Source organism: Carlito syrichta, unplaced genomic scaffold, assembly GCF_000164805.1.
Source record: "Carlito syrichta isolate Samal-C Ts95f unplaced genomic scaffold, Tarsius_syrichta-2.0.1 Scaffold305386, whole genome shotgun sequence".
In the NCBI taxonomy this organism is placed as follows: Eukaryota; Metazoa; Chordata; class Mammalia; order Primates; family Tarsiidae; genus Carlito; species Carlito syrichta.
This window is the reverse complement of record NW_007249482.1, coordinates 417471-444324: the sequence shown is the minus strand read 5'-3', so window position 1 is coordinate 444324 and position 26854 is coordinate 417471. Positions and strand designations below refer to the sequence as shown.

Genomic DNA, 26854 nt, shown 5'->3' with positions numbered 1-26854 from the left:
CACTCCAGTCTGGGTGATGGAGTGAGACTCCAACTCAAAAAAAAAAACAAAAACAGATATTGAGAGAAAATTTGTTTGACTGAAGTACATGGGGGGGGGGGAAGTCCAGGAAATATAAATCCTTCCACTAGGGCAAGTGTTTCCCAGAATTTCTGGGTCTCAGCCCCCTGAAGCAACCTCTGACCTACCTGGTATCCCAGTCATCAGAGCCGGTATCATACTTATAGGTAGGCTGGAATGTGAGCTCACCCTCTGTGAAATCTTCAAAGACAGTCTTTGCAGCCACCTGAATTTTCAGCTATACAAAAGGATGAGAGAAAAAGAAAAACTCAGAATAAAAAAGTCAAGCTGTGACTTAACAGAGAAAAGGAAATTCATCTGAAATTCAAATTCTAAACCCCCAAAACAGGTCCTATAAGAAAGCTATTCTATAAGACCTTGAATTAACTCCTAGGAAGAGAACGAACTGACCATTCCTTCACCTGTTATATAGTTTCTAAAAAGGCTCTTTTATAAGAGTATACCTACACCCCCAGGGATCTAAGTACCATTTTACTGAGATGTCCTTAAGAGGATTAGGTACCACTAAACATAGTTTTCCTCTTCCATAGATCAAACACTTCATCTGGCAGGGTGCAGTGGCTCATGCCTGTAATCCCAGCACTTTGGGAGGCTAAAGCAGGAGGACTGCTTGAGCCCAGGAGTTTGAAAACTGCCTTGGCAACATAGTGCGGCCTTGTCTCTACAAAAAATACAAAAATTAGCCAGCCACGGTACCCAGGTACTCAGGAGGCTGAGGTGAAAGGATCGCCTGAGTCTAGAAGGCTGAGGCTGCGGTGAGCCAGGATTGTGCCACTGTACTCCAACCTGGGTGACAGAGTGAGAACCTGTCGAAAAAAAAAACCCCAAAAACTTTCATATGTGTGGCACACTTGCTCCAAATGTACACAGAGATAGAACTGTGTTGTTAAATTAGTTATGTGAACTGGAGGAAGCTCTGTGCCTTGGTTTCTCTATCTGTAAATTTTGGATTTATAATCAAATCTACTTCATCGTGTCACTAGGAAGATTAACTATCAACTTCAAACAGTGCCTGACACGTTATGAAAATAGCTAGCATCCTTCCTATTGTACTGATTTTAGGAGGTCCTTCCAGATTATACTCTCAGCAAGAGATGAAAACCATAGGTACTCTTGCTTCTTTCCTGGAACATCAAGCTTGGCACTGCATGGACTGGGAAAGAACTGTCAGCTCTAACACTGGAGACGAGGTCAGCTATCCAGGAGATACCACTTCCCAAATTCCTGAAAATATGATTTCCTAAAAAACACTATTAAATAAACACTTATTTAATAGATTCATTATAGGGTGCAGTGGTTCCTGAAGTGGAGGCAAGAGGCAAGAGGATTGCCCACGGGTTCGAGACCAGCCTGGGCAACTTGGAGAGACCTCATCTCTACAATAAATCAAAAAATTAGCTGGGTGTGATGGCATGTGCTTGCAGCTCCAGTTTCTCAGGCGGAAGGATCGCCTGAGCCCAGCAGATCGAGGCTGCAATGGCTGTGAGCATGCCATTGCACTCCAGCCTGGGCAACAGAGTGAGACTCCAACTCAAAAAATAAAATAAATAAACAGCAATAGGAAGAAATACACATTTAGGTATGAATGCAAGCTGATGCTTCTTAAATGGGTGGGTACATACAGACCTAAAAACCAGCTAGTAAGCAGATAACGGGTACTATTACTTCAGGAATGACCAGAAAATAAGGCAGGTGAAGATGGGTATCAAATTATTAGAAAAATAGAATGCCTCCCTCCAGAACACAGAGAGAAGAAACAGATATAAACGAGACTGAGCTACCCCTGATGTAGAAACTAATTAGAATAAAAGGAATTTTACCAAGGAAAAGAACTGGAGGGGAAAAAATAGGTCAGTAAAAAATTATTCCAGGCCGGGTGCCTATAATCCCAGCACTTTGAGAAGCCAAGGTAAGAGGATTGCCTGAGCCCAGGGAATTTGAGACCAGCCTGGGCAACTTGGTGAGACCACATCTCTACAATAAATCACAAAAATTAGCTGGGCATGGTGGCATGCATCAGTAGTTCCAGACACTTGAAAGGCTGAGGTGGAGGATCACCTGAGCCCAGCAGGTCAAGGCTGCAGTGGCTATGAGTGTGCCACTGCACTCCAGCCTGGACAACAAGACTGAAACTCCAATTAAAAAAAAAATTATTCAGCCGGGCTCAGTGACTCAGCCTGTAATCCCGCGCCTTTGGGAGGCTGAGGTGAGTGGATTGCCTGAGCCCACGGGTTCAAGACCCGCCTGGGCAACGAGACCTCATCTCTACAATAAATCAAAAAATCAGCCGGGCATGGTAGCGCATGCCTGTAATTCCGGCTACTTGGAAGGCTGAGGCGGAAAGATCACCAGAGCCCAGCAGGTCGAGGCTGCGGTGGCCAGGAGCGGCCACTGCACTCCAGTCCGGGCGACAGAGTGAGACTCCAACTCAAAAAAAAAAGAAAAGAAAGATATATGTCATGTGTGGTGGCTCAGGCCTGTAATCTCAGCTCTTTGGGAGGCTAAGGTGAGAAGACTGCCTGAGCAACTTGGTGAGACCTCATCTCTACAATAAATCAAGAAAAATTATCTGGGCATAGTGGCACACACCTATATTTCCAACTATTTGGAAGGCTGAGGGAGAAGGATTGCCTGAGCCCAGCAGGTTGAGGCTGCAGTGGCCATGAGCATGCCACTGCACTCCAGCCTGTGTGGCAGAGTGAGACTCTGACTCAAAAAAAAAAGAAAGAAAGAAAGGAATAACGAAGATGAGATTCTTTATCTTGTATTATTTTGCTCTAGGGGGAAACAGATAATAGAAAGATGTAGACTAATGACAATATAAGGTTATTAAAAGTGGGATACTAACTAAAAACAGAAAAATGACTTTAACATTCTGAACTACTCTGATCACTTACAGGTTTAAAACCTATTGAAAGAAAGAGCCAGAAAAAAGAAGAGAAACAGATTCTCTTGTACCGTGAAATGCTAATGCTCTGAGAAAGAAATGTTAAGTCAAACAACAGTGGAGAACAGCAAGTTACGGATCTGATTCCTGCACAGAGTGAAGAAGAGCTGTCATTCACATTAGAGAAATCTGGTGAGAAGAATGTAGGAAGTAGGAGGCTTATTTTTTTTAATTATTAAGTCATCTTAAGTATACGAAGTACTTTCTTTATAGAAGCTTGATACCCTTCCAGCCCCAACTTCAGACTTCTTAAATGAATGAATGAGAGAATGTGACAGGGCAAGAACGCACTCATGCTCCCAAAGAAGACAAAGCACCTCAGGAAGAGCCAGTGGGGCAACAACTACAGGAGAGGAAAATGCAGAAGAAATGAAGAAATGAAAGCCATCAGATTCTCAGGGAAGCCTCCCTGGCCAAGGAAGAAGGGGCTGAGAGTTTGGGAGCCCAGATTTCGTGTGCCCTCACAACTGGGGGCAGTGGCCTAAAGAGGGTGCAGGTGGTCATCTGTACCTGATCATATGCATACAGGGTTTGAAAGGCCTTCTCTTCGATGAGCTTTTTCACTTTTTCCACATCCAGCTCTTCTATCCTGTAGTTGAGGTCCCCCAGCCACAAGATCACACTGTGAGGACAGAGCACAAAGGTAACACGGTTTAGGAGGGACTTTAACCCATCCTATCCAGGGTGCTTCTGACAGAAGGTCCCTGAGGCTCAGCCTCTTGGGAAATGGGTGGGGAAATGACTCAGCTGCTCAAGAAATTTCTTCTCATGCCATCCTATTTAATACCCTAACCTGCTTACTCAATTATCTTGGTCCAAGTTTATCATAAACAGCCTTGAGTTCTCCCTGACTATTTTATTTTTTTTATTCTTGTATGGTTAGAAAGATAGTCTAATAAGATACACAGGTAAGACAATAATTTATCCCATTCCTGAGAGGCAAAAAAGATCAAGAATCATGAGGCATGCCAATCAACCAGGGACCCCAAGTCATGACACTGCCTTTGCTTCTGTGTAAACTGTAGTCCACAAAACATACTCTCAGTCTTAATTCCTAGAGCAGAGTTTCTCTGAACAAAGCCCAACCTTCAAAGAGGAGCCTGAATTTCACCACAATCATTGGCTGGCTCTTTTTGTACTCCTGAGCAGAGCGTGACAGGTATTTCATTACATCTGCTGCTTTGAGAAAAGGTCCCTAACTGAAGGTCCCTGATGACATCCCTAACTGAAGGTCCCTGATGACATCACACATCTCATGAAGTTCCAAATGCTCTGTCTGTAGCAACAACTATGTCATTAGAGAATCTGCACAGTAGTATACATGCTCCAAATAAACGCATCAACAAGCTAAATGCAGATAAACTGACACCTAAGCTGTAACCTCACAAACCGGGATGCTGCAGAATGATAAAGACCTCAGCTGTAGGACACACCCTGCTAAGTGTCCTGGAGAAGAAAAGCCATCCTATCAGTTTCCAAAACACCAAAAGCTCCAGACAGTTACATTGCAGCAGGCAGGACAAGACGCATGACTCGTTTACTCCCTGGCAGACACCATGGGCCCAGTGGCTTCTTCCTCTATAAAAGAGGAAGCGTAAGCTTCAACTATTATCATAAAGTCTAAAAATCTAAGACTTTGGCTTTAGACAAAAAGTTTTAAAGATAAATGAAATAGAATAAACAAAAATTAGCATAAGATGCTCTGAGCAGCTGCAACTATAGCTTTGTAAAGTTGAATCAGGAGGAAACAAAGACCAAATGAAGGCAAACGAATATAAGCCAACTCTCAATTACACATGGTCTGGAAAGAACAGACATAAAATCCTAGAACATAGCCAGGCTCGGTGGCTCAGCCTGTAATCCCGCACCTTGGGAGGCTGAGGTGAGTGAACTGCCTGAGCCCGTGGATTCGAGATCCGCCTGGGCAACTTGGTGAGACCTCATCTCTACAATAAATCAAAAAATTAGCCGGGCGTGGTAGCGTGTGCCTGTAGTTCCAGCTACTTGGAAGGGTGAGGCAGAAGGAACACACACACACACACACACACACACACACACACACACACACACACACACACACCAGAGGTAGTAGGATCTACTGAGCCTAGGAGGTCAAGGCTGCAGTGAGCTGTGATCATGTCACTGCCCTCCAGCCTGGACAACAGAGTGAGACTCTGAGACACACACACACACACACACACACACACACACACACACACACACACCCCCATACACACAAACCCAAAACAAAAAATTGGATTTAAAATGCTTGCTCTAGCCAGGCTCGGTGGCTCAGCCTGTAATCCCGTGCCTTTGGGAGGCTGAGGTGAGTAGAGTGCCTGAGGCCGCGGGTTCGAGACCCGCCTGGGCAGCGAGACCTCATCTCTACAATAAAATAAAAAAATTAGCCGGGCGTGGTAGCGCGCGCCTGTAATTCCGGCTACTCGGAAGGCTGAGGCGGAAGGATCGCCGGAGCCCAGCAGGTTGAGGCTGCGGTGGCGGGAGGGGCCACTGCACTCCAGTCTGGGCAACAGAGTGAGACTCCAACAACAACAACAAAAAATCAGCTGGGTGTGGTAGCGCGCTCCTTTAGTTCCAGCTACTTGGAAGGCTGAGGCGGTAGGATCACTGGAGCCCAGCAGGTCGAGGCTACAGTGGCCAGAAGCAGCCACTGCATTCCAGTCTGGGCCACAGAGTGAGACTCCAACTCAAATAAATAAATAAAAATAAAATAAAATAAAATAAAATGCTTGCTCTTTGTTTTCCTCGTAATGTTGGATTGAGGGAGACCCATATTAAAATATATTATAAGCAAGATTCAGACTACAATATAGCTGTTAAGTGTGTGCTGTCATTCCCCCTGCTCAAAATAAAGGTGTTTCTTAACCATACCTGTCTGTAATAGTTCTGTAGCAGTAAGGGACACTTGGTCTCATACATATTGATAAAATTAAACATTGAAAAAACAAGGGGAAGGGAGGTGGGATTAATGGTAGTAATATCTGTCTGGAGACGGGGAAACACCCCTTATCAAAAAGGGTGCCTGAATGAAGCATATTTGTATACCTAACCCTTAACTGTACCCCACAATATCAAAATAAAAAATATTGATATATTTTAAAAAAAAAAGAAAAAACAAAATGAAATACATCTTATGCTCTTCCAGGGACAAGTGATGTTTGAGAAAGATTCTAGAAGTCTGCCGATGGTAAGCTAAGAAGCTAAAAACGTCTAAGAGACATCATCCGTGTGTAGCCAAGAGCAAGCAGATCCTACCATTCTATCAGGGAAAGCCACTCCCAGCCACCTCCCCAGCAAAGACAGAGCCCACAATTCTATACAGCCACACAGGGAACTGCATGAGGTGGAAGCCCAGACTCACTCGTGCTTGCTGATGGTGAGAGGGGGAAGGCTTGGGTCAACCTGACAAAACTGCATTCGAGAACAAATGTCCTTGTAGTCCTGGTTTCTCCTCTCATACTCTTCTGTGTGGGCTGCCAAGTGAGAGTTCACCACACAGATGCTGGTGTTGTGGAACTGGAACCTGATTGCCACACCTCCTTTGTTACCCTATGGAAAGAATCCCCCCAAACATACAATTCACAACTTAGTTGTGTCAGTCATTTAAACCCACAGACTTTCAAAATGTTTTATCTTAGTTTTCATATTATTCTGTGAGGTTATTATCTATATTTTACAGATATGGACACAAATCCAAGAAGGTAGAATGTCAGTGGCAACGCTGAATCCAGAAGCTAGCTCTTTCAATCCAGTGTTCTGTTCACTAAACCACAGCCAAACCATAGGTTCTCCCTTTTCCACACAAAGCTAAGCTCTTGCAGGAGAACCTAAAAGCAGAACTTTAATAGCCTCAAGAAGGAGAGGAAATTGCAAACTTACTAGCAGCATTCTCTGTTTTTCTGGGTAACCCAACATAGTTTCTGCAACATATTTCATGGGTTAAAATGGGAGGATCAACTGGAGGCTCTAGTGTCAGGTGAATATGAGGACAGGTGCTAGTTAGGCAAGTCAGTCCCAATTCACTAAACTATGATTTCTAAATAGTCTACTCAAACCAGCTCTGTTTGAGGGTACAATTCATCTTGCAATATTGGCACTCTTAAACTGAGACACTGCATCATGAGAAGCTGGATCTAAATGTTAGGGTTCGGCCGGACAGAGTGGCTCAAGCCTATAATCCCAGCACTTTGGAAGGCCGAGGTGAGAGGACTGCCGGAGGTTGTGGGTTCGAGACCAGCCTGGGCAACATGGTAAGACTCTGTCTCTACAATAAATCAAAAAATTAGCTGGGTGTGGTAACACATGCCTGTAGTTCCAGCTACTTGAAAGGCTGAGACGGAAGGATTGCCTGAGCCCAGTAGGTTGAGGCTGCGGTGGCCAGGAGCATGCCACTACACTCGAGCCTGGGCGACAGAGTGAGACTCCCACTCAAAAAAAAAACACAAAAAAATCTTAGGGTGTCAAGGACCTCAATGTGCCAGACATACCAACCAAGGACTCACCATCCTCCCCATAATTCCTGTCCCCACAGTCTCAGCTTCCACTTCTGAGATATATGCTGCATGCTCCTGTTTGACATATAATAGCAGCATAATCCCAACCAGTCGGATGAGCTTCACCTGGAAAATAGAGACAAATATTCAAGTCATGGCATTAAACAGAAGTTGCAAACAGGAATAAAGGAATAAATATCCCAAAGGAAAAGTGGTCTGGAAGCTAGCTGAGAGCATAAATGTTATCTCTTTCTTCACACTAGAACACAGGGTAGTCATCTGCCAACTCACTGAGCATGCTACATGATAACCCACAAGCCTACAAGTGCCAAGACCCTGCATCTTTCCTACCCAGAGGCACCTCTTCTAAAGGAGCTAGAATTGAAAATATCACGATAATTAGGATTGGCTTAAGATAAAGGTCATGGAAAGGGTGAAGAATGTTCTTGGAATTTCCCTGCATGGCAACATAAAACTAAAAGGTCCCTAACTTCTCTTACCTTTGCATATTTGGCATCTGGATGAAGACCCTCTGATACAGCTTTAAACCACTCTTCCTCCTTTGGAGTATCATGAAAGAAAAAGGCTTCCTTACTCAGATCAAGCTCCTGAAACCTATTTGGAGAAGTAACCAATTAGAAAGAGAAAGGTGGCCGGGCTTGGTGGCTGGGCTCCCAGCACTCAGGCAAGTGGATTGCCTGAGCCCGTGAGTTTGAGATCAGCCCGGGGAACTTGGCGAGACCTTCTCTCTATAATAAAATTAAAAAAAAAATAGCTGGGCGTAGTAGCTCAAATCTGTAGTTCCTGCTACTTGGAAGGCTGAGGCAGAAGGATCGCTGGAGCCCAGAAGGTTGATGCTGGGGTGCCCATGAGCGAGCGTGCGTGCCACTGCACCCCAGCTTGGGCGGAAGAATGAGACTCCAACTCAAAAAAAAAAAACAAAGAAAGAGAAAAGTAATGTACAAATGACACATTCTCAGAGTGGTAGAGGTGCATAAGCCCTGGTTTTCTAGCTAAACTGCAGGACTCTCAGGAGGGAAGAAACATAAATACTTAGAGCCAAGGAACTTGCAAGATGCTTTCACAGGCATCTGCCCATTTCCTATGCCAGCCCCAGTGGCTCATGCCTGTAATTCCAGCACTTTGGGAGGCTGAGGCAAGAGGATTGCCTGAGTCCATGGGTTCAAGACAAGCCTGGACAACTTGGCAAGACCTCGTCTCTACAATAAGTCAAAAAATTAGCCAGACATGGTGGTAGTTCCAGTTGCTTGGAAGGCTGAGGTGGAAGGATCGCCTGAGCCCAGCAAGTTGAGGCAGCGGTGGCCATGAGTGTGCCATTGCACTCCTGCCTGGGCAACAGAGTGAGACTCAACTAAAAAAAAAAAAAATCAGCCCATTTTCGCTCATGACCAGCTTATGAAGTAGTTGGAAATGTCCCCATTTTATACCTGCAACCACTAGTTTGCACAAACATCAGGTAACAAACTAGAGTTCAAACCTAGTTCTACATACATTACAAATTCTAGTTCTTTCCAATGTACCATACAGGCTTCCTTTGCTACTTCTTCCCACCAATAGTGCCAGTACAGTGTGGTAAGAAGATTTTTCAAAATTAAAAAAATTATGTTGGTGGAAACAAAATACAATAACATAAAATTTTTAAAAAGCTTAACTGATAGGACCTTCTTTAGTTAAACTTCCTTCTCTGGCAAAAAATATCTTTACTTTGTCACCAAAAGAAAAATGTTGAACATCTAAGCAATGAAATTCAATTTAGGATACTCTGATTTTAACAAAGGGTTACATGAAAAACTAAATACTGGCATTTAAATGCCAAGCACAGCACTAGTGCCAGACATTTGTTTACCAAGAGAATGAACATCAAACAGGAAAGCATCTGGTATTTGGCATGTGCTCATCTTTCAATTCCTTCACTTGCTATGAAGACTCAGCTATACAGTCATGGCCCATCCCTTCAACCACAGCTCCATGTTCTTGAAGATGGAGAGATGACTAGGAGAAAAGCACTCACCCTACGCAATATACATCCGGGGCCTGGATACCATGACTCAGCCAAGGTCGAAGGCATTCCTTGGGGGACTGTCCATTTACATTGTATGTTCCCACAAAAAACCTGTCACCAAGAGACACCATCAGTGACTCAGAAGCACTATGGGGATGATAGGAAAAAGCATTTGACGCTAATTTATGCTGGTTTCAGTCTCTATGGAGTGGCATTTTAAGGCATAAGAAATGTCATATCTAACCTAGTCCCATGACCGCAGTACCAAGGGGTGATTTGTAGTCTGTCACAGTATCTGATGCTTTTGTGATAACAGCTTCAACTGGTGTGGGCCTACTCTGGCATTCCTACTTCCCTTCAACAGCCATTATCGAGCCATCATCTATAAATGATGCTTTACCCTGTGTATCCCACTGAAATGGAAAAATGAAAAAAAAAGTACCTTGGTAGTCACTTTTGCAGGAAAGCAACACCAGTGTTCAAAAGGCTATTTCTTCACCACAATTCACTGTTTATATCCCTAGAAACAATGTTATTTTGTCTTATGGTCCCAATGGAATGATTCTGAAAGATCTACCAGAATCCTGCAGCCTTTATATTCATTTAACTTTTGGTAATCTTGCCTAAAAAGATGACCAGACACCAACTAACTTCATTTTAATTAATCAATTAATTAATTTTCTAAAGAGATAGGGTCTCACTCTGTTGTCTAGGCTGGAGTGCAGTGGCAGGATCAAGGTTCACTGCAGCCTCCAACGCCTAGGCTCAAGTTATCTTCCCACCTCAGCTTCCCAAGAAATTGGGACTATAGGCATGTACCACCACATCTGGCTATTTTTTTTCTTTAATCCCAGCACTTTGGGAGGCCGAGGTAAGAGGATTATCTGAGTCCACGGGTTTGAGACCAGTCTGGGCAACTTAGTGAGACCTCATCTCTACAATAAATCAAAAAAAAATTAGCCAGGCAAGGTGGCGCATGCCTGTGGTTCCAGCTACTTGGAAGGCTGAGGCGGAAGGATCGCCTGAACCCAGTAGGTTGAGGCTGCAGTGGCTGTGAGCGTGCCACTGCACTCCAGCCTGGGTGATAGAGTTAGACTCCAACTCAAAAAAAATTTTTTTGTAGAGATAGGGGTCTCACTCTGTTGCCCAGGCTGATCTCAAACTCCTGGCCTCAAGTGATCCTCTTGCCTCAGCCTCCCAAATGCTGGGATTACAAGCATGAGTCACCACACCTGGCCTACTAACTTCATTTAGTTTCTTCAAAATCCCAGATTGACTGAGGGAATACTAAGTCTCAGAGGGATACACAAGAATCAGGATGTCACACTTTTTTCTGTAGCCATTTGTCTCTGTAAATATTTCTGTAACTATCTGCAAGTTGTGTTACTCCTACTATGCCACACCTACTGCAGTGCCCACCCAAAAAAGGTACAGAATAAATACCTGTTAATGAAGACTGACAGAATCACTCATTTTGAAATGAGGGGAGAGATTCTATAGAATAATCCAAATCCAGGGTCTGGGAGGAGGTGTTTAAGGAGAGCCGAATGATAATTTTGTTTTGAAAACAGTCTAAGATCCAGTTAGCTACCTGAAGTTCTGGATATAGGTATAATCCTCTTCTTTTTGTATTAAATGTGACTTCACAAGTGTATCTCGCAGTCCAAACTTCTGCATTGACAAAATATGAGACTTGTCTGATACTAAAACAGTGGAGGAGCGAACCATGTCAGTAATTTCAGACTTGTATTTATTCTGCCTAGAAAAACAAAAACATTTTTTTTCATATGTTGATGAGTTGTCCAGGGCAAAATAAATGATTATAATGCTACAAGTTCCCATATACAAGTTGCTGTGTCACAGAAGACTAAAGAAGCCAATGTGAAATGTATTTACTAAAACAATACTATTTCTATGTGAATTAAATAAATTTATATTTTATTGATTGTATAGTATATTGGTCTGGAGATTTTTCTGATAATAGGTTCATAGAAGAGGACCTTGAAGACAGCATACTATAATTTCCTCATTTTTATTTGTTATTTATTTATTTATTTTTGAGTTGGGAGTCTCGCTCTGTCGCCCAGACTAGAGTGTGGTGGCCGCTCCCAGCCACCACAGCCTCGACCTGCTGGGCTCCGGCGATCCTTCCGCCTCAGCCTTCCACATAGCTGGAGCTACAGGCACGCGCTACCATGCCCGGCTAATTTTTTGATTTATTGTAGAGATGAGGTCTCACCTGCCTAGGTGGGTCTCGAACCCGCGGGCTCAGGCAATCCACTCACCTCAGCCTCCCAAAGGCATGGGATTACAGGCTGAGCCACCAAGCCCGGCAATTTCCTCATTTTTAAATAAGAAAAATGAAACTCAGAATCACCAATGACTCACCCTACTGAATGGTGGCAGAGTGTAGGATTAGAACTCAGATCTGACAGTGCCCTTTCTGAACCCCAGTACCTCACATATCAAGACCATAGAACCCTCTAGATCCTTTGACTTGATCATTATAGTCTGTATCTCTATTCCACAGGAATAATCCAAAATAAAAACAAAGGTAATGAAAATGTATATTTCATTATTATTTGTGTAGTACTGTATTTATAGTCATACTAAAATCATTCAAATGCCAAGTTTAACAAAATTGTACATATTTGCCCAACATAGTACTATATAACAGCTCAGGAAATGTGTGTTGAAGATTACTTAACCATCTAAGATATATGGCACCTTTATTTTATTTTTATTATTATTTTTTCCAAGTTGGAGTCTCACCCTGTCGCCCAGGCTGAAGTGCAATGGCACACTCATGGCAGGCTGAAGTGCATGGCAGCCTCAACCTACTGGGCTCCGGCGACCCTTTTGCCTCAGTCATCCAAGCAGCTGGAACTACAGGTACGTGCCACCACGTCCAGCTACTTTTTTTATTTTTTGTAGAGATGAGGTCTAGCCAAGTTGCCCAGACTGGTCTCGAACCCGTGGGCTCAGACGATCTTCTCACCTCAGCCTCCCAAAGTACTAGGATTATAGGCGTGAGCCACCAGGCCGGCAATATTAAGGCACCTTTAAAAGTCTCAGCTAAGCCAGGCATGGTGGCTCATCCTATAATCCCAGCACTTTGGGAGGCCGAGGGAAGAAGACTGCCTGAACCCATGGGTTCGAGACCAGCCTGGGTAACTTGGTGAGACCTCATCTCTACAATAAATCACAAAAACTAGCCAGGTGTTATGGGTGGGTGTGTAGTTCCAGCTACTTGGAAGGCTGAGGCAGAAGGATCGCCTATGCTCAGCAGGTCAAGGCTGTGGTGGCCGTGAGCGTGTCACTGTACTCCAGCCTGGATGACAAGAGTGAGATTCCAACTCAAAAACAAAACAAAACAAGAAACTTCAGCTGTGTGCAGTGGCTCACACCTGAAATCCCAGCACTTTGGGAGGCTGAGGAGGGAGGATTGCTTGAACCCAGGAGTTCGAAACCAGCCTAGGCAACATAGTGAGATCTCATCTCTACAAAAAAAAATCTTAAAAAGTTAGCCCGGCATGGTGGCATGTACCTATAGTCCCAGTTATTCGAGAGGCTGAGAAGGATTGTCTGAGTCCAGTAGGTAAGGGCTACGGTGAGCCATGATAGTATCACTGCACTCCAGTCTGGGCAACAGTGAGACACTGACTCAAAAAAAAAGTTTCTAGTTGGGCACGGTGGTTCAAGTCTGTAATCTCAGCACTTTGGAAGGCAGAAGAGAGAGACCTCATCTCTACAATAAATCAAAAAATTAGCTGGACGTGGTGGCTCATGCATTTCTAGCTACTTGGAAGGCTGAGGCAAAAGGATCACCTGAGCCCAGCAGGTAGTGGCTGTGGTGGCCATGAGTGTGCCACTGCACTCTAGTCTGGGCAACAGAGTGAGACTCCAACTCAAAAAAAAAGTTTCTGACAAAGAAATGTCACATGTGTTATATCTTTATGTACATGCTAATTAAGTCTATGTAAAACATATCTATGCATATTAAGATGACTCAATAGCAAATTGCAAATGATCTAGCTACACTTAAATTTCAGGGATTGTTCATTGCTGCTTAAGCACATAATTAAAATATTAACACAAATAAGGCCGGGCGTGGTGGCTGCAATCCCAGCACTTGAGGAGGCAGAGGTGAAAGGACTGTCTAAGCCCAGGGTTTGAGACTAGCCCGGACAACTTGGCAAGACCTCATCTCTACAATAAATCAAAAAATTAGCCAGACATGATAATATGTGACTGTAGTCCCAGCTACTTGGAATCTGAGGCAGAAGGATTACCTAAGCCTAGCAGGTCGAGGCTGAGGTGGATGTGAGTATGCCACTGTACTCCAGCCTGGGCAATAGTGAGACTCGGACCAAAACCAAAAAAAAAAAAAAAAAAAAAAACGCAAATGAGAAAGTGTGAAGTTTTACCTTGACCAGACAATTCTGACTATGATCGGTAGGGGGCACTGTTATATAAACTAAATAAAACAACAGAAAAAAAGAAATAAGTAAATAAAAAGGAAAAAAGAAATAACTTCAGTCAGGAAACTCCTAAAATAATGAAAGGGTGAAATCAAATGTGCCTAATCTACATTTCTAAGGGAGGATTAGACTGCCAGTTTCAAATTCTAGATTGGCCACTTGCTAGTCCTGGCACCTTGGATGAGTTATGTAACTTCTCATCACCTGAATTTCCTTAGCTGTAAAACAGAAAAAAGTATCTATTTCTTAGGCTGAAATATAAGAGCATGATGCCTGGCATACACTCAGTAAGTGCTCAACAAATGTCAGGTATCATTAAGGGCATTTCCTAGGTCAACTATCCTGGGACAACTTTCTTTTTTTTTTCTTTATTTTAAAGATGTGGGGTACAATTCAGGGTTAAGTATACAAATATTTATTATGCAGGTAACCTTGGTGATGAGGTGTGCCCCTCCCTCCCCTGGCAGTTTCCCTCAACTACCAATCCCACCCCCCTCCCCTAGCAGTTTCCCACTACTGCCAATCCCTTTCTTACAGTATTATGACAATTGTTCAAAGCCTGCTTACGAGTGAGAATATGATACCCTGTTCTTTGTTTCTGTGATCGATCACTGAGTATGATAGACTCTATCTAAATCCATCCAAGTTGCTGTGAATGGGACAGCTTTCATTATGCACAGTATAATGGCCTCAGTTCCAAGAATCATAAGTGGAGGGAGAGTTGCATTACCTTGTGAGTAAGCTTTCTGGTTTATCCTGACCCCGGGAGCTATGGTCCATAAGCAGACCTTTCCCATTTGGCTTCAACCCGTCAAAGTTGGAACCACCTAAAGGGAAGGGAAAGAAATTAAAGTATACTTACATATGCTTTAATACATAGACCACAGCTTCTCAAATTGCAGTCTAGGAATTATTGGTAGTCCACATGTTGCTTGAAAAGGCCTTTGCTGGGGTCTGGGTAAAGCCCCAAAGATCACATACAGAGGGGAAAAAAGTATTTCATCTGGATGTCTTTACTGCTGAAAACATAACTGTTCCAGTTAGTTTAACTCCCTTTTCTTTGAGACAGGGTGTATTATAGAAAGAATAAAACTATGAAACCTGAAAAGCTAAGTTTTATCACCTGTTTCATATTTAACAACCTTCTGACTTTGGGCAAGTTATCCAGTCTCTCTTAATCTCAGTAATTTGAACTGTTCTGCCTTCTTCATAGGCTTACTGCAGGATCAAATTAGTTAACGTGTGAGTATGCATTTTAAAAGCCAATATATTATAAAATATAAGACTGTATTCGTACTACCATCTATTTCAAGTGAGACTTCAGCTCCACAGAGGAGAAAGGCCAGGGTCAGAGATCTAAAATTGGAAAGAGTCTAAGCACTCTAGGGAATGAAAATTGCTCGTCATGGTCAACAAATTGCCTTGAAAAACAAAAAGCCCAAGGACTCAACACAGAAATATTTTGGGAAAGTCGTTAAACCAAGATAAACCTAAAAGGAAAATTAATCTGCCAATAGCTTTTCTGCTCCTTAAAAATCAAGTCTCTTGTCAACAGGGAATAACATGAAGAGGCCACAGAGAGATATGACATCCATACCCAAATTATGGGAAGGAGCTCTGGAGGCATGAAAACACCACTGAAGAATTTTGCACTGAAGACTATTACTAAACATGGATTTCTCAACCATGCATTCACATAAATCAGAAAAAACAAACTTTTGAAAAATGAAGACATAATCATTTGAAACATGAAAATAATTACACACCAAGGCCTCCAATCAGCCACAAGTGCTACAGACTGAATATTTATGCCCCTCCCAACCAAATCCATCTGTTGAAATCCTGACCCCCAAGGTAATGTACTAGGAGGTGGGTGAGGCCTTTGGAAGGTGCTTAGTTCAAAGGGTGGAGCCCTCATGATTGAGATGAGTATCCTTACAAGGGCTGAGGAGACCAGAGTTCCCCTTTCTGCCCTGTTTACAGATAGCTGCCTATAAACCAGAAAATGGGCCCTCAGCAGACACTGAATCTGCCAGCACCTTGTTCTTGGACTTCCCAGCCTCCAGAACTGTGAACAATAAATCTGTTGTTGTTAAACCACCAAACTCATGGTACTCTGTTATAGCATCCTGAATGAACCAAGACATCAAAGTCTTTCAGTTTTGCTTCCTAAATGCCTTTCAAACCAATATATTCCTATCCCGATATCACTGTACTTGTCTAGGTTACCAGACTCCCTTGATTAACTACAAAAGTCTCAACTTATCTCCCAGCCTCTTACCTCACCCTCTCCAACCCAATCTCTACACTGTGGCCAGAGGTTTTATTTTTTGAAAAAAACTGAAGCCAGGTGTGGTAGCTCACACGTGTAATCCCAGCACTTTGGGAGGTAGAGGTGAGAGAATTGCCTGAGACTAGGGGTTTGAGACCAGCCTGGGCAACTTGGTGAGACCTTGTCTCTAAAAAAAAAGAAAAAGTAAATTGGACCACATCACTTTAAGTCTTTTAAACATTCGCTACTGAATAAACCCAAATCCCTCCATATGGTTGCCAAGGCTCTTCCCAGGCTGGAACCTGCTCACCTCGTCAGCCATATCACTCACCACAGTCCTCTGGCCCCTACCTTTTTGATGCCACGCTCCAAACATATTAAAGGTACTGCAGCTACATAAAGATCCCATTAGGAACTGACTTCCCTCTTCTTCACTGCTATGGCTAACTTCTATCTATCCTGTGCCAGTCAGCAAACTTTTTCTACAAAGGGTCAGAGACTAAATGTCCTAGGCTTTGCAAGTTCTACAGTCTATGTCACAACTATTCAACTTTGCCATTACAGTTGCATTTTACAGATGCAAAAGCATCTATGAGTATGGGTGCATTTCAAAGAAACTGTATTTATGGACACTGAAATCTGAATATCATATAATTTTCATATATCACAAAATATTATTCTCTTTGAGTCTTTTCAAACATTTGAAAATGTAAAAACCACCCTCAGCTCATAAGCTACACCAAAGCAGGCAGCAGGCTGGATCTGGCCTATGGATTGTAGTTTGCCAACTTCTGCAGTAGGTGAAGCCTTCTCTGACCCCTCCTAGACTAGTCAGATGTCCTGATATTGGCATTTCCGTAGCCCCCTTTACTTTCCTATCATAACTTTGACTTCTGTGTGTTATAGTTGTTTTTTCCATGCTGTTGTTGCTGTAGACTATAAGCTTCTTGAGGATGAGACTACATCTGATTTATTCATCACTGTATCTCCATCATCCAGCACACCACTCAGCCATTATAAGCAGTGCAATCATCCAACAAGTCAATACTAAATACTAGATGAACTTGAATTCCTATGTGATTTATGTAGATACATCATATCCAAGTTAAAGTCTGTAGCATTCTTTTGGAGAACAGGTTGAGTCTAGAGTCCTAATATCCATAGTTACTTATAATTATTTCTGGAAACCAAATCCCCAACTGGATTCTATCTCTCCGCCTTTACTTCTGAGCTGTAATAACACTTAGAGAACTAAGGTATTTGAGTTAGTGAATGGTGTACTGGGACACCTAGTACAACGGCTAAAATTTTTTTAAAAACTAACAATACCAATTGCTGACAAGAATGTAGAGCAATATAACTCTCATTCATTGACAGCTGAAATGGAAAATGGTAAAGGCAATTTGGAAGACAATTTGGCAGTTTCTTACAAAGCTAACCTGTCTTATCTTATGATCCAGCAATCACACTTTTAGCCATTTGCTGACGTGAAAATTTGCCAGGCATGGTGGTGTGTGTCTATAGTCTCAGTTACTCAAGATCCTGAGAAGGCGAGGCTTGGTAGTTCAGCCTGCAATCCCAGCACTTTGGGAGGCCAAGGTGAGTGGATTGCCTGAGCCTGTGGGTTTGAGACCAGTCCGGGGAACTTGGCAAGACCCCATCTCTACAATTAATCAAAAATTAGCTGGGCATGGTAGCACATGCCTGTAGTTCTGGCTACTTGGAAGGCTGAGGTGGAAGGATCACTGGAGCCCAACAGTTTGAAGCTAGGGTGGCCGTGAGCGTGCCACGGAACTCCAATCTGGGCGGAAGAGTGATATTCCAACTCAAACAAAAATAAATAAACGAAGCTGAGGTGGCAGGATCGCTTGAGACTAGGAATTCAAGAGTAGCCTGGACAATATAGTGAGACCCTTGTCTCTTCAAAAGTAAATAAATAAAATAAAATAAATGTGGTGGGACATGCCTGTAGCCTCAGCTACTTAGGAGGCTGAGGCGGCAGGATTGCTTAAGCTCAAGTGTTTGAGGCTGCAGTGAGTTGTAATCTCAGCCAGTACTCCAGCCTGGGCAACAGAGAGAGACTCTACTTCTAAGAAAAAATAAACATTAAAAAAATGTATTTATACAAAAAAACCTGCACATAAATGTTTATAGCAACTTTATTTATAATTACCAGAAACTGGACAGTCAAGATGTCTTTCAACAGGTAAACTGATAAACTGTGATATATCTATATTATTAAATATTACTCACCAGCCACAGCAACACAGTGAGACCTTGTCTTTAAAAAATTTTTTTCTTTCATTAGCCGGGCATGGTCACTTCTTTCTGTAGTCCCAGCTACTTGGGAGGCTGAGGCAAAAGGAATGGTTGGGCCCAGGAGTTAGAGACTATAGTAAGCTATAATTGCTCCACTGTACTCCAGTCTTGGTGACAGAGTGATACCCTGTCTCAAAAAATGTATCTGCTGAAGATCAAGCCACCAAAAGGAGTAATTTTTTTTTTTTTTAGTTGAGGTCTTACTCTGTCACCCAGCCTGGAGTGCAGTGGCACAATCACAGTTCACCACAGCCTCGACCTCCCAGCTCAGGTGACCCTACTGCCTCAGCTTCCCGAGTAGCTGGGACTATAGGCATGAGTCAACACGTGTTTTTTTGTAGAGATGAGGTCTTGCTATGTTGCCTAGGCTGGTCTTGAACTCCTGGGCTCAAGTGATCCTCCCATCTCAGCCTCCCAAAATGCTGGGATTATAGGCATGAGCCACCATGCCTGGCCTAACACATGAATGAATCCTTTTTTTTTTTTTTTTAAAGACATGGGCTACAATTCAGGATTAGATATACAAGTGGCCATCACACAGGTAAAGTTTGGGCCTCCCTTTGGTCCCCATTTTGCCTGGTTTAAGATCAGGTACCTTTATCGATATTGTGTCCCCCCTGCTACTCCCACTCATAAATGAATCTTAAGTGCACATTGCTAAGCGAAAGCAGTCATTCTGAAAAGGCTACATACTATATGATTCTGATTCTATGACATTCTGGTAAGACAAAACTATAGAGCATGTAAACAGATCAGTGATTACCAGGGTTTCTGGGGGTGAAGGTAGGGTTCAATAAATGAAGCACGGGAGACTTTTTAGGAGTAAAACTATGCTGGAATAAGCTGCAATGGTGGATACATGACACTGTGGGTTTCAAAACCCACAGAACTTTATAGCACAAAGAATGAACCTTAATATATGTACAATTTCTTTTTTTTTTTTTTTTTGAGTTGGAGTCTTACTCTGTCACCCAGGCTGGAGTGCAATGGCACACTCCTGGCCACCTCAGTCTGAACCTGCTGGTCTCAGGCAATCCTTCTGCCTCAGCCTTCCAAGTAGCTGGAATCACAGGTGTGCACCACCACATCCAGGTAAATTTTTTATTTATTGTAGAGAGGAGGTCTTGCCAAGTTGACCAGGCTGGTCTCAAAACCCTGGCCTCAGGCAATCCTCTCACCTCCACCTCCCAAAGTGCCAGGATTACAAATGTGAGCCACTATGCGCAGCTTGTATGTAAGTTTTAAAATCATTTAGAAGATCAGAAGATCCTGAGAGAAAAGTAGAAAATGACAAAAGAACCTAACTATATCACAAATGTATGAGACAATCTCACTGAAGTGGGTAGAAAGCCATGGTCTGGCCCATCCAGGTGACAGCATTTACCTAAGTAACTCTGGAAAAGAGTGGGGTCTATAAGACTAAAGCTACTGTACTCTAGTTGACAACATTTTTTCCTTGGGAGTATGGATTAACAATTCTGAAACCATTACACATATATTGACCTATACATGTATACTGGAATCCAACAACTAAGTAAATGGATGGCAGATGGTGGGAGCCAGGTTTCCTACTGCTGGAGTGGAAAGTTCCAAATAAGCAAGGGGAGGAAGCTAGAATGAGCCACGTGGTGAAGGACTAGAGATGGAGACTCTGATCAGTATGAATTCATGTTTAGCTTCATAAACACATGGCTACATGTAGAAATATATGTGGATATGTATATATGCATGGGAAAGTATACACACAGATATTTCCTTGCTCTGTCAGCTGAGAGGACCTAGAAGCAAGAACTTATCAGTAGCAGCAACCACATTTAATGCCCAGATCTCAGTGTCTAATAATACCATTCTCCAATAAAAGGAACTAGGGCTTCTTGAAAATATGGTTACTTTAGAACTGGAGCAAGAAATAAATAACATGGGCCAGGAGCATCTTGCACTGCCAGAAAGTAACAAAGTGATTAAAAACCCCAAAACACCCACAATGATAGGAATATATCAAAGGGACACAGGAGACGACTGAAAGAGCTCCCAGTGGCCAAGGCTGAACAATCTAAGCAACAAAATAAAGGAATACTGGATTATAACTCACTGTAAAAAATAAACATCTGGGCCGGGAGCTATCCTTCCACCTCAGACCTCCAAGTAGCCGTAACTACAGGCACGCACTATCACACCCGGCTAATTTTTTGATTTATTGTCGAGATGAGGTCTTGCCAAGTTGCCCAGACTATTCTCAAATCCATGGGCTCAGGCATTCCTCTCACCTCGGCCTCCCAAAGTGCTGGGATTATAGGCTTGAGCCATAGCGCCCGGCCTAAAATTTTATTTTATGGCCAGGAGCAGTGGCACACACCCATAATCCCAGCAGTTTGGAAGGCAGAGGTGAGGGACTGCCTGAGCCCAGGGGTTCAAGACCAGCCTGGGCAACTTGATGAGACCTTGTCTCCACAATAAATCAAAAAATTAGCCGGGGATGATAGTCCGCGTCTATAGTTCTGGCTACTTGGAAGGCTGAGGCAGAAGTAACGCCTGAGCCCAGTAGATCGACGCTGGGGTGGCTATGAGTATGCCACTGCACTCCAGCCTGGGCGACTGAGTGAGACTTCTACCCAAAAAACAAAAAAAAAATTTTTTTTATTTTATTTTTAAAAAATAGGCATACTAGAAATGGAAAGGCAACCTCTCTGAAAGGCTTCCTTCATGTCCCCTGCCTCCTATTCTCTTCTCAACCCTTTGCAGTTGGATATGGTCTCCACCCCTCCACAGTCACTGTTTGTGTTGTTACTGACAACCTTCACGTTGCCAGACCCAACAGCCAATTCTCAGTTTTCAGCTATGTCCACTTCAACCTCTCTCTCTGGCAGGTCCTGATGGATGATCGCTCCCTCCATTCATAAATACCCCCTGTAGTCCTTCAGGCTCTTCTCTTTCTCCATCCTGAAGAACTCCAGGCAAGGTCCTGAAATTAGGCCCTCTTCTCCAGCTACACTCTTTGTCATTTCAAGATCTTATTTAGTCTCATGAGTCTAGGGCTTAGGAGCCACCTGCATGCTGTGATCACTCTTGAATTTCCATCTCCATCCTGGATCTTCCACCTGAGCTCCAGATTCTCACATCCTGCTTCTCTGCTTACTCTTCACTCCAGTAAATGGCACCAGCTGCCATTTAACCAGCTGCTCAGAATAAAAACCTAGGACACACCCATGATTCCTCTTTCTCTTGTTCATACCCACATCTCAATCCATCAGCAATTCAAGTAAGTTCTGCCTTTGAAAATATACCCAGAAGTTCTCACCAGGACTACAGCAGCAGCTTCCTAACTGCTTTTTAAGCTTCCACATGTCTGTTCCTGCAGTTAGTTTTCTATACAGAAACCAGAATGAGCTTTGAAAAAAAAAAGTACATCAGTACATTGGATGAAGTAACTTCCCTGCTTAAGAGAATCCCATCAAATTCTTGCATTCAGAATAAAACCCAACTCCCTCAACAGAGCTGACAAGGCCCCACCTGATCCAGTCTCTGATGCTGCTCTGACCCCTACTGCATTCCACATCACTCAGTGGCTACTGAGCCATGCTTCCTTTTTGGCTGTTTCTGGAGCATGTCAAGCTCATCTCCAACACAGGGCCTTTGCTCTTGCTCAAATCTCGCTACCCAGAGTGCTTTTCCTCCAGATCTCCACACTGCCCACTCCTTCCCTCCACTCAGGCCTCTGCTCAAATGTTAGAAGCTCTAAGGTTGCTCAAACTTTGGGAGGCTGAGCTGGGAGGATTGCTTGAGCCCAGGAGTTTGAAGCTGCATTGAGCTTTGATCGTGCCACTGCACTCCAGCCTGGGTGACAGTAAGACCCTGCATCTTAAAAAAGAAGTTTTCAGCCAGGCTCGGTGGCTCAGCCTGTAATCCCGTGCCTTGGGAGGCTGAGGTGAGTGGATTGCCTGAGCCCGCGGGTTCAAGACCCGCCTGGGCAGCGAGACCTCATCTCTACAATAAATCAAAAATGAGCGGGGTGTGGTAGCGCGCGCCTGTAGTTCCAACTACTTGGAAGGCTGAGGCGGAAGGATCACTGGAGCCGGCAGGTCGAGGCTGCGATGGCCGGGAGCAGCCACTGAGAGCTCACCCACCCACATCACCTATCCCTTACTACAGGGGCTCCTAAATATTCTCAGTTCCCAGTGCCCAACTGTCTCAATAACTTTCTCAAGGTATCTCGAGGCCAAAAGAAATACCTAGCAGTTCTGGTTAGGTAGTTAGAGCCAAATAAATTATTAGAGCCAAATATTTAGGTCCTAGCAACTTAGTAGCAGCTTGAAAAAAATAATACACATAAAATAGAAAGAAGGCAGCAGACAGCAGACATTCTCACTGTCGTCCTGCCATTTTTGTCCTTTGTAACAAATCTTCTTTAATAAATCTACATTTCAGCTGGGCTTGGTGGCTCAGCCTGTAATCCCAGAGCTTTGGGAGGCTGAGGTGAGTAGACTGCCTGAGCCCGCGGGTTTGATACCCGCCTGGGCAAATTGGCAAGACCTCATCTCTACAATAAGTCAAAAATTAGCCAGGCATGGTAGCACGCGCCTGTAGTTCCAGCTACTTGGAAGGCTGAGGCAGAAGGATCGCCAGAGCCCAGCAGGTCGAGGCTGCGGTGGCCGGGAACGGCCACTGCACTCCAGTCTGGGTGACAGAGTGAGACTCCAACTCAAAAATAAATAAATAAATAAATAAATAAATGTCTACATTTCTTACTTAAAAAAAAAGAAAGAAAAATTTCCATTCCATCTTAACCACAGTGACTTACCGATGAGATGTATGTGCCTGCTGGGTACTGCACAATTTCTCAAACCTTGGAATCAGGTTGGATACCACACATAATGTTCCATATTTACTTTTGCATGGACTTGCTTCTAAGCACAGAAACTACCAAAAACACACCTTCACAAAGACAGGAGGTGATCAGAAGGAATGCAGCACTATCTAATGTTGAAACTGTAAAATAACTTGAGTTGGAAATTGGTGTTCCAACAGATCTCTGTGCTTATCTTGAAAAATTTAATCTCCCACAGCATCCCTGTGAGTGTCCCCGCAGAGCCCCAGGGTGTCTCAGCACACAGTTTGGGAAGTACAGTCCTGCTTTTTAAGAAACTTTCCCTCTTAGTACTAATACCATTTGATATGAAAGCTATTATTTACTCATTATTATTGGAGGCCGCTCCCACTAAGATGTGATTTCTATGACACAGGGACTTGATCTCCTTTCTGTTACTCCTTTGTCTGGTACACAGAAAGCACTCAATGTGTTAAAGTATCAAGAAACTTCAGCTGATGTCCAGCTCTGCCATTATCTTCCTGTGTAACTTCACGAGTCACTTCCCCTCTTTGAGTCTCAGATTCTTCATCTATAAAATAGTACTTTAATATCAGTATCTCATGGAGTTTTACAATATGCAAAGGTACCTGCACTTTTCAAACTAAGGAATTATGATTAAGTGCTCTGTTTTGCATGCCAGTACTTTCTAAGTTCTCCCTGAAGACTTTGTTTCTTTAGATACTCCCTCACAGCCAGACTGAAAGGACACCTCCCAAAGGCCAGTGGCTTGTCCCTGTGGATTCTGCTCATGGCCTGTGGCAGGTGGCAGGCCAGTGGGAAAATGGCCCTGCAGGCATCCATCTTGTCATGCTGTCACCTGGGGCCTCTCTCTGGACGAAGTCCAGCAAGGACTGGAACATCTTCCTTCATGACTACGTATGGAAACTTTAAGGCACGACGTAGGGGATTTCCAGCCGCAAGGCTGTCTTCTCGGAATCTCTTCTCACTAGAGTCTGGCGTGGAAGCTGGTTGTCAGTAGCTATCTATCATAATGTGCCATTACACAGCCCCACAGTTCCCTCTCTGGCCGCAGCTTCCTGTCCTTTCTCCTCCCTGCTTCGCTACTTCCACTCTGCCCCTTTCCAACCTTAGACTGCCAATCGTTTGTTACTCAATCTAACAGGTGACAACAGGGATTTGTCCTTTTTTTCTTTTGTCCTTTTGAGAACATTCAGTCGTCAAATCCTATGAATCCTTCTTCCTAAATGTGTGTGTACCTGGCCCTCTTCTCTATCCCTATTGCCTTAGTTTAGGCCCTTCATATTTCCAGAAAGCCCCTTTAAAGATTCCCCTGCCTCTGGTTTCCCCTCCTCCAATCCATTCTGCAACACCTAGAAGAAACACAAATCTGAGCAGGTCATTCTTGTGCACAAAATCCCCCAATAACTCACATCACTTTTGGAATAAAACCCAAACTTCTGAGTACACATAGAAGACCTTTATAAATAGCCTCAGATTACTTCTCCAGCCCCGTTTCCCATCCCCACTCCAACTGCCCCTCTTCCACCTCCCCATCCAGTCACACCAAAACTATGTATTTATTCAGATGTTACCCTAATCCAATCCTGGGTAGATCCTAACCACCTCCCAAGTCTACCTTCATGTAGTGAATTGCAAGACTCAGTTCAGGAGGCATCTCCTCCAGAGCTTCTCTGGCCCTCGCCTTACATACTCACAGGGCTGACCTCCATCAAGGCATTTATCATAAGGGAACCGTAACTGTGTTTAACTGTTCTTATCTGTCTTACCTCTATAGCTAGACCACATGCTTTTGGGAGCAGGGACTGGTGTGTTTTCTCTGTGGCCCTGGCTTGCTACAATATGTGACATATCAGGCAGTCAATAAACACATCCTGAACAGCCTCCATACACAGACTAAGCTCAGTGTGGTTTCTGGGTGATACTGACCACCTTTCATGCCTACAATTGAAGCCATTTCTCAGTATCATCAGACTACCTAGTAGCTCAATCACAGTGACAACTGCAGCTTGATCTGGATGGGTAAAAAACAAGTGTTCTATTTTTCTTGTAAATTCTGGGCTTTGTACTGCATGTCTTATAAAGCCAAAACTCCTCTCACATGCTTTGCTAAATAGACAGTATTGACCTTTGAGGTTCCTTCCTTAGACCAAAGTGCAGTATAGCCTAATACCGAACCACAAGCCCTTATCTGAAACCCTTTTTGCCAAGGGTATTTTAGAATTCAGAATTTGGTAGATTTTATAAAGATAACACATTACCTATACCAAATACTATATAACAATTCCAGCAGAGTCTGAGGTAACACCAGTAATCAAACGCTTTTATATTACCACAATATAACGTAGGAATAATACCACTTAGTGGGATAAACAAAGCCTATAAATAGTCTCATGTCAGTTCAAGCAAGTCTTACTGCCAAGTTGAGCTTGGGCCAAATTTACAAGAAAAATTTTTTTTCAGTCTTTGGAGTTTTCAGGACTTCAGAATTGTTGATAAGGAATTGAAGATGGTAGTTGTGAGCATGGCCTCACATATCTATATGCATCAGAAAGGACTAGAGTAGGTCAAGCACAGTAGCTCAAGCTGTAATCCCAGCACTTTGGGAGGCTGAGGTGAGGGAAGTGCCTGAGCCCATGGGTTTGAGACCAGCCTGGGAAACTTGGTGAGATCCCATTTCTACAGTAAATTTTTAAAAAATTAGCTAGGCGTGGTAGCGCGCACCTGTAGTTCCAGCCACTTGGAAGGCTGAGGTGGAAGGATTGCTGGAGCCCAGCAGGTTGACACTGGGGTAGCCACGAGTGTGCCACCGCACTCCAGCCTGAGTGACGGAGTGAGACTCCAACTCTAAATTTAAAAAAAACAAAAAAACAAGACCAGGCACGGTAGTTCACGCCCATAATCCCAGCACTTTGGGAGGCCAAATGAGAGGATGACCTGAGCCCATGGGTTTGAGACCAGCTTGGGCAACTTGGTGAGACCTCATCTCTACAATAATCCAAAAAATTAGCTGGGCATGGTGGCACATGCCCGTGGTTGCAGCTACTTCGAAGGCTGAGGCAGAAGGATCACCTGAGCCCAGCAGGTCGAGGATGCAGTGGCCGGGAGCATGCCACTACACTCCAGTCTGGGCGACAGAGTGAGATTCTGACTCAAAAAAAAAAAAAAGAAAGAAAAAAAAGAAAAAGAAAGGACTAGAGTATATATCTATGAGCATATGTGCCACATTTATAAGTATTTCACATATACTGTGTACATACACAGAAAGTCTGGAAGGGTACACATCAGAATGTGAACAGTAGTCATTTCTCAGTGGTAGAATTTCTTTTTCTTTTTGCTTATACATACTTTCTTTTTTTTTTTTTTTTTTT

General features: G+C 43.5%; 1 protein-coding gene across 1 annotated transcript in view; it reads right to left on the bottom strand.

Moving 5' to 3' along the window:
- INPP5B (inositol polyphosphate-5-phosphatase B) overlaps window positions 1-26854 on the bottom strand; it is a 66443-nt gene that overhangs the window by 14226 nt on the left and 25363 nt on the right. Inside the window, exons 7-14 of the mRNA XM_008061647.1 lie at window positions 14777-14873; window positions 11157-11324; window positions 9575-9676; window positions 8043-8157; window positions 7552-7668; window positions 6411-6598; window positions 3539-3650; window positions 189-298 (exon numbers count right to left, since the gene is read on the bottom strand). Coding sequence (XP_008059838.1) covers window positions 189-298; window positions 3539-3650; window positions 6411-6598; window positions 7552-7668; window positions 8043-8157; window positions 9575-9676; window positions 11157-11324; window positions 14777-14873 — 1009 coding nt within the window. The remainder of the gene's footprint in view (window positions 1-188; window positions 299-3538; window positions 3651-6410; window positions 6599-7551; window positions 7669-8042; window positions 8158-9574; window positions 9677-11156; window positions 11325-14776; window positions 14874-26854) is intronic.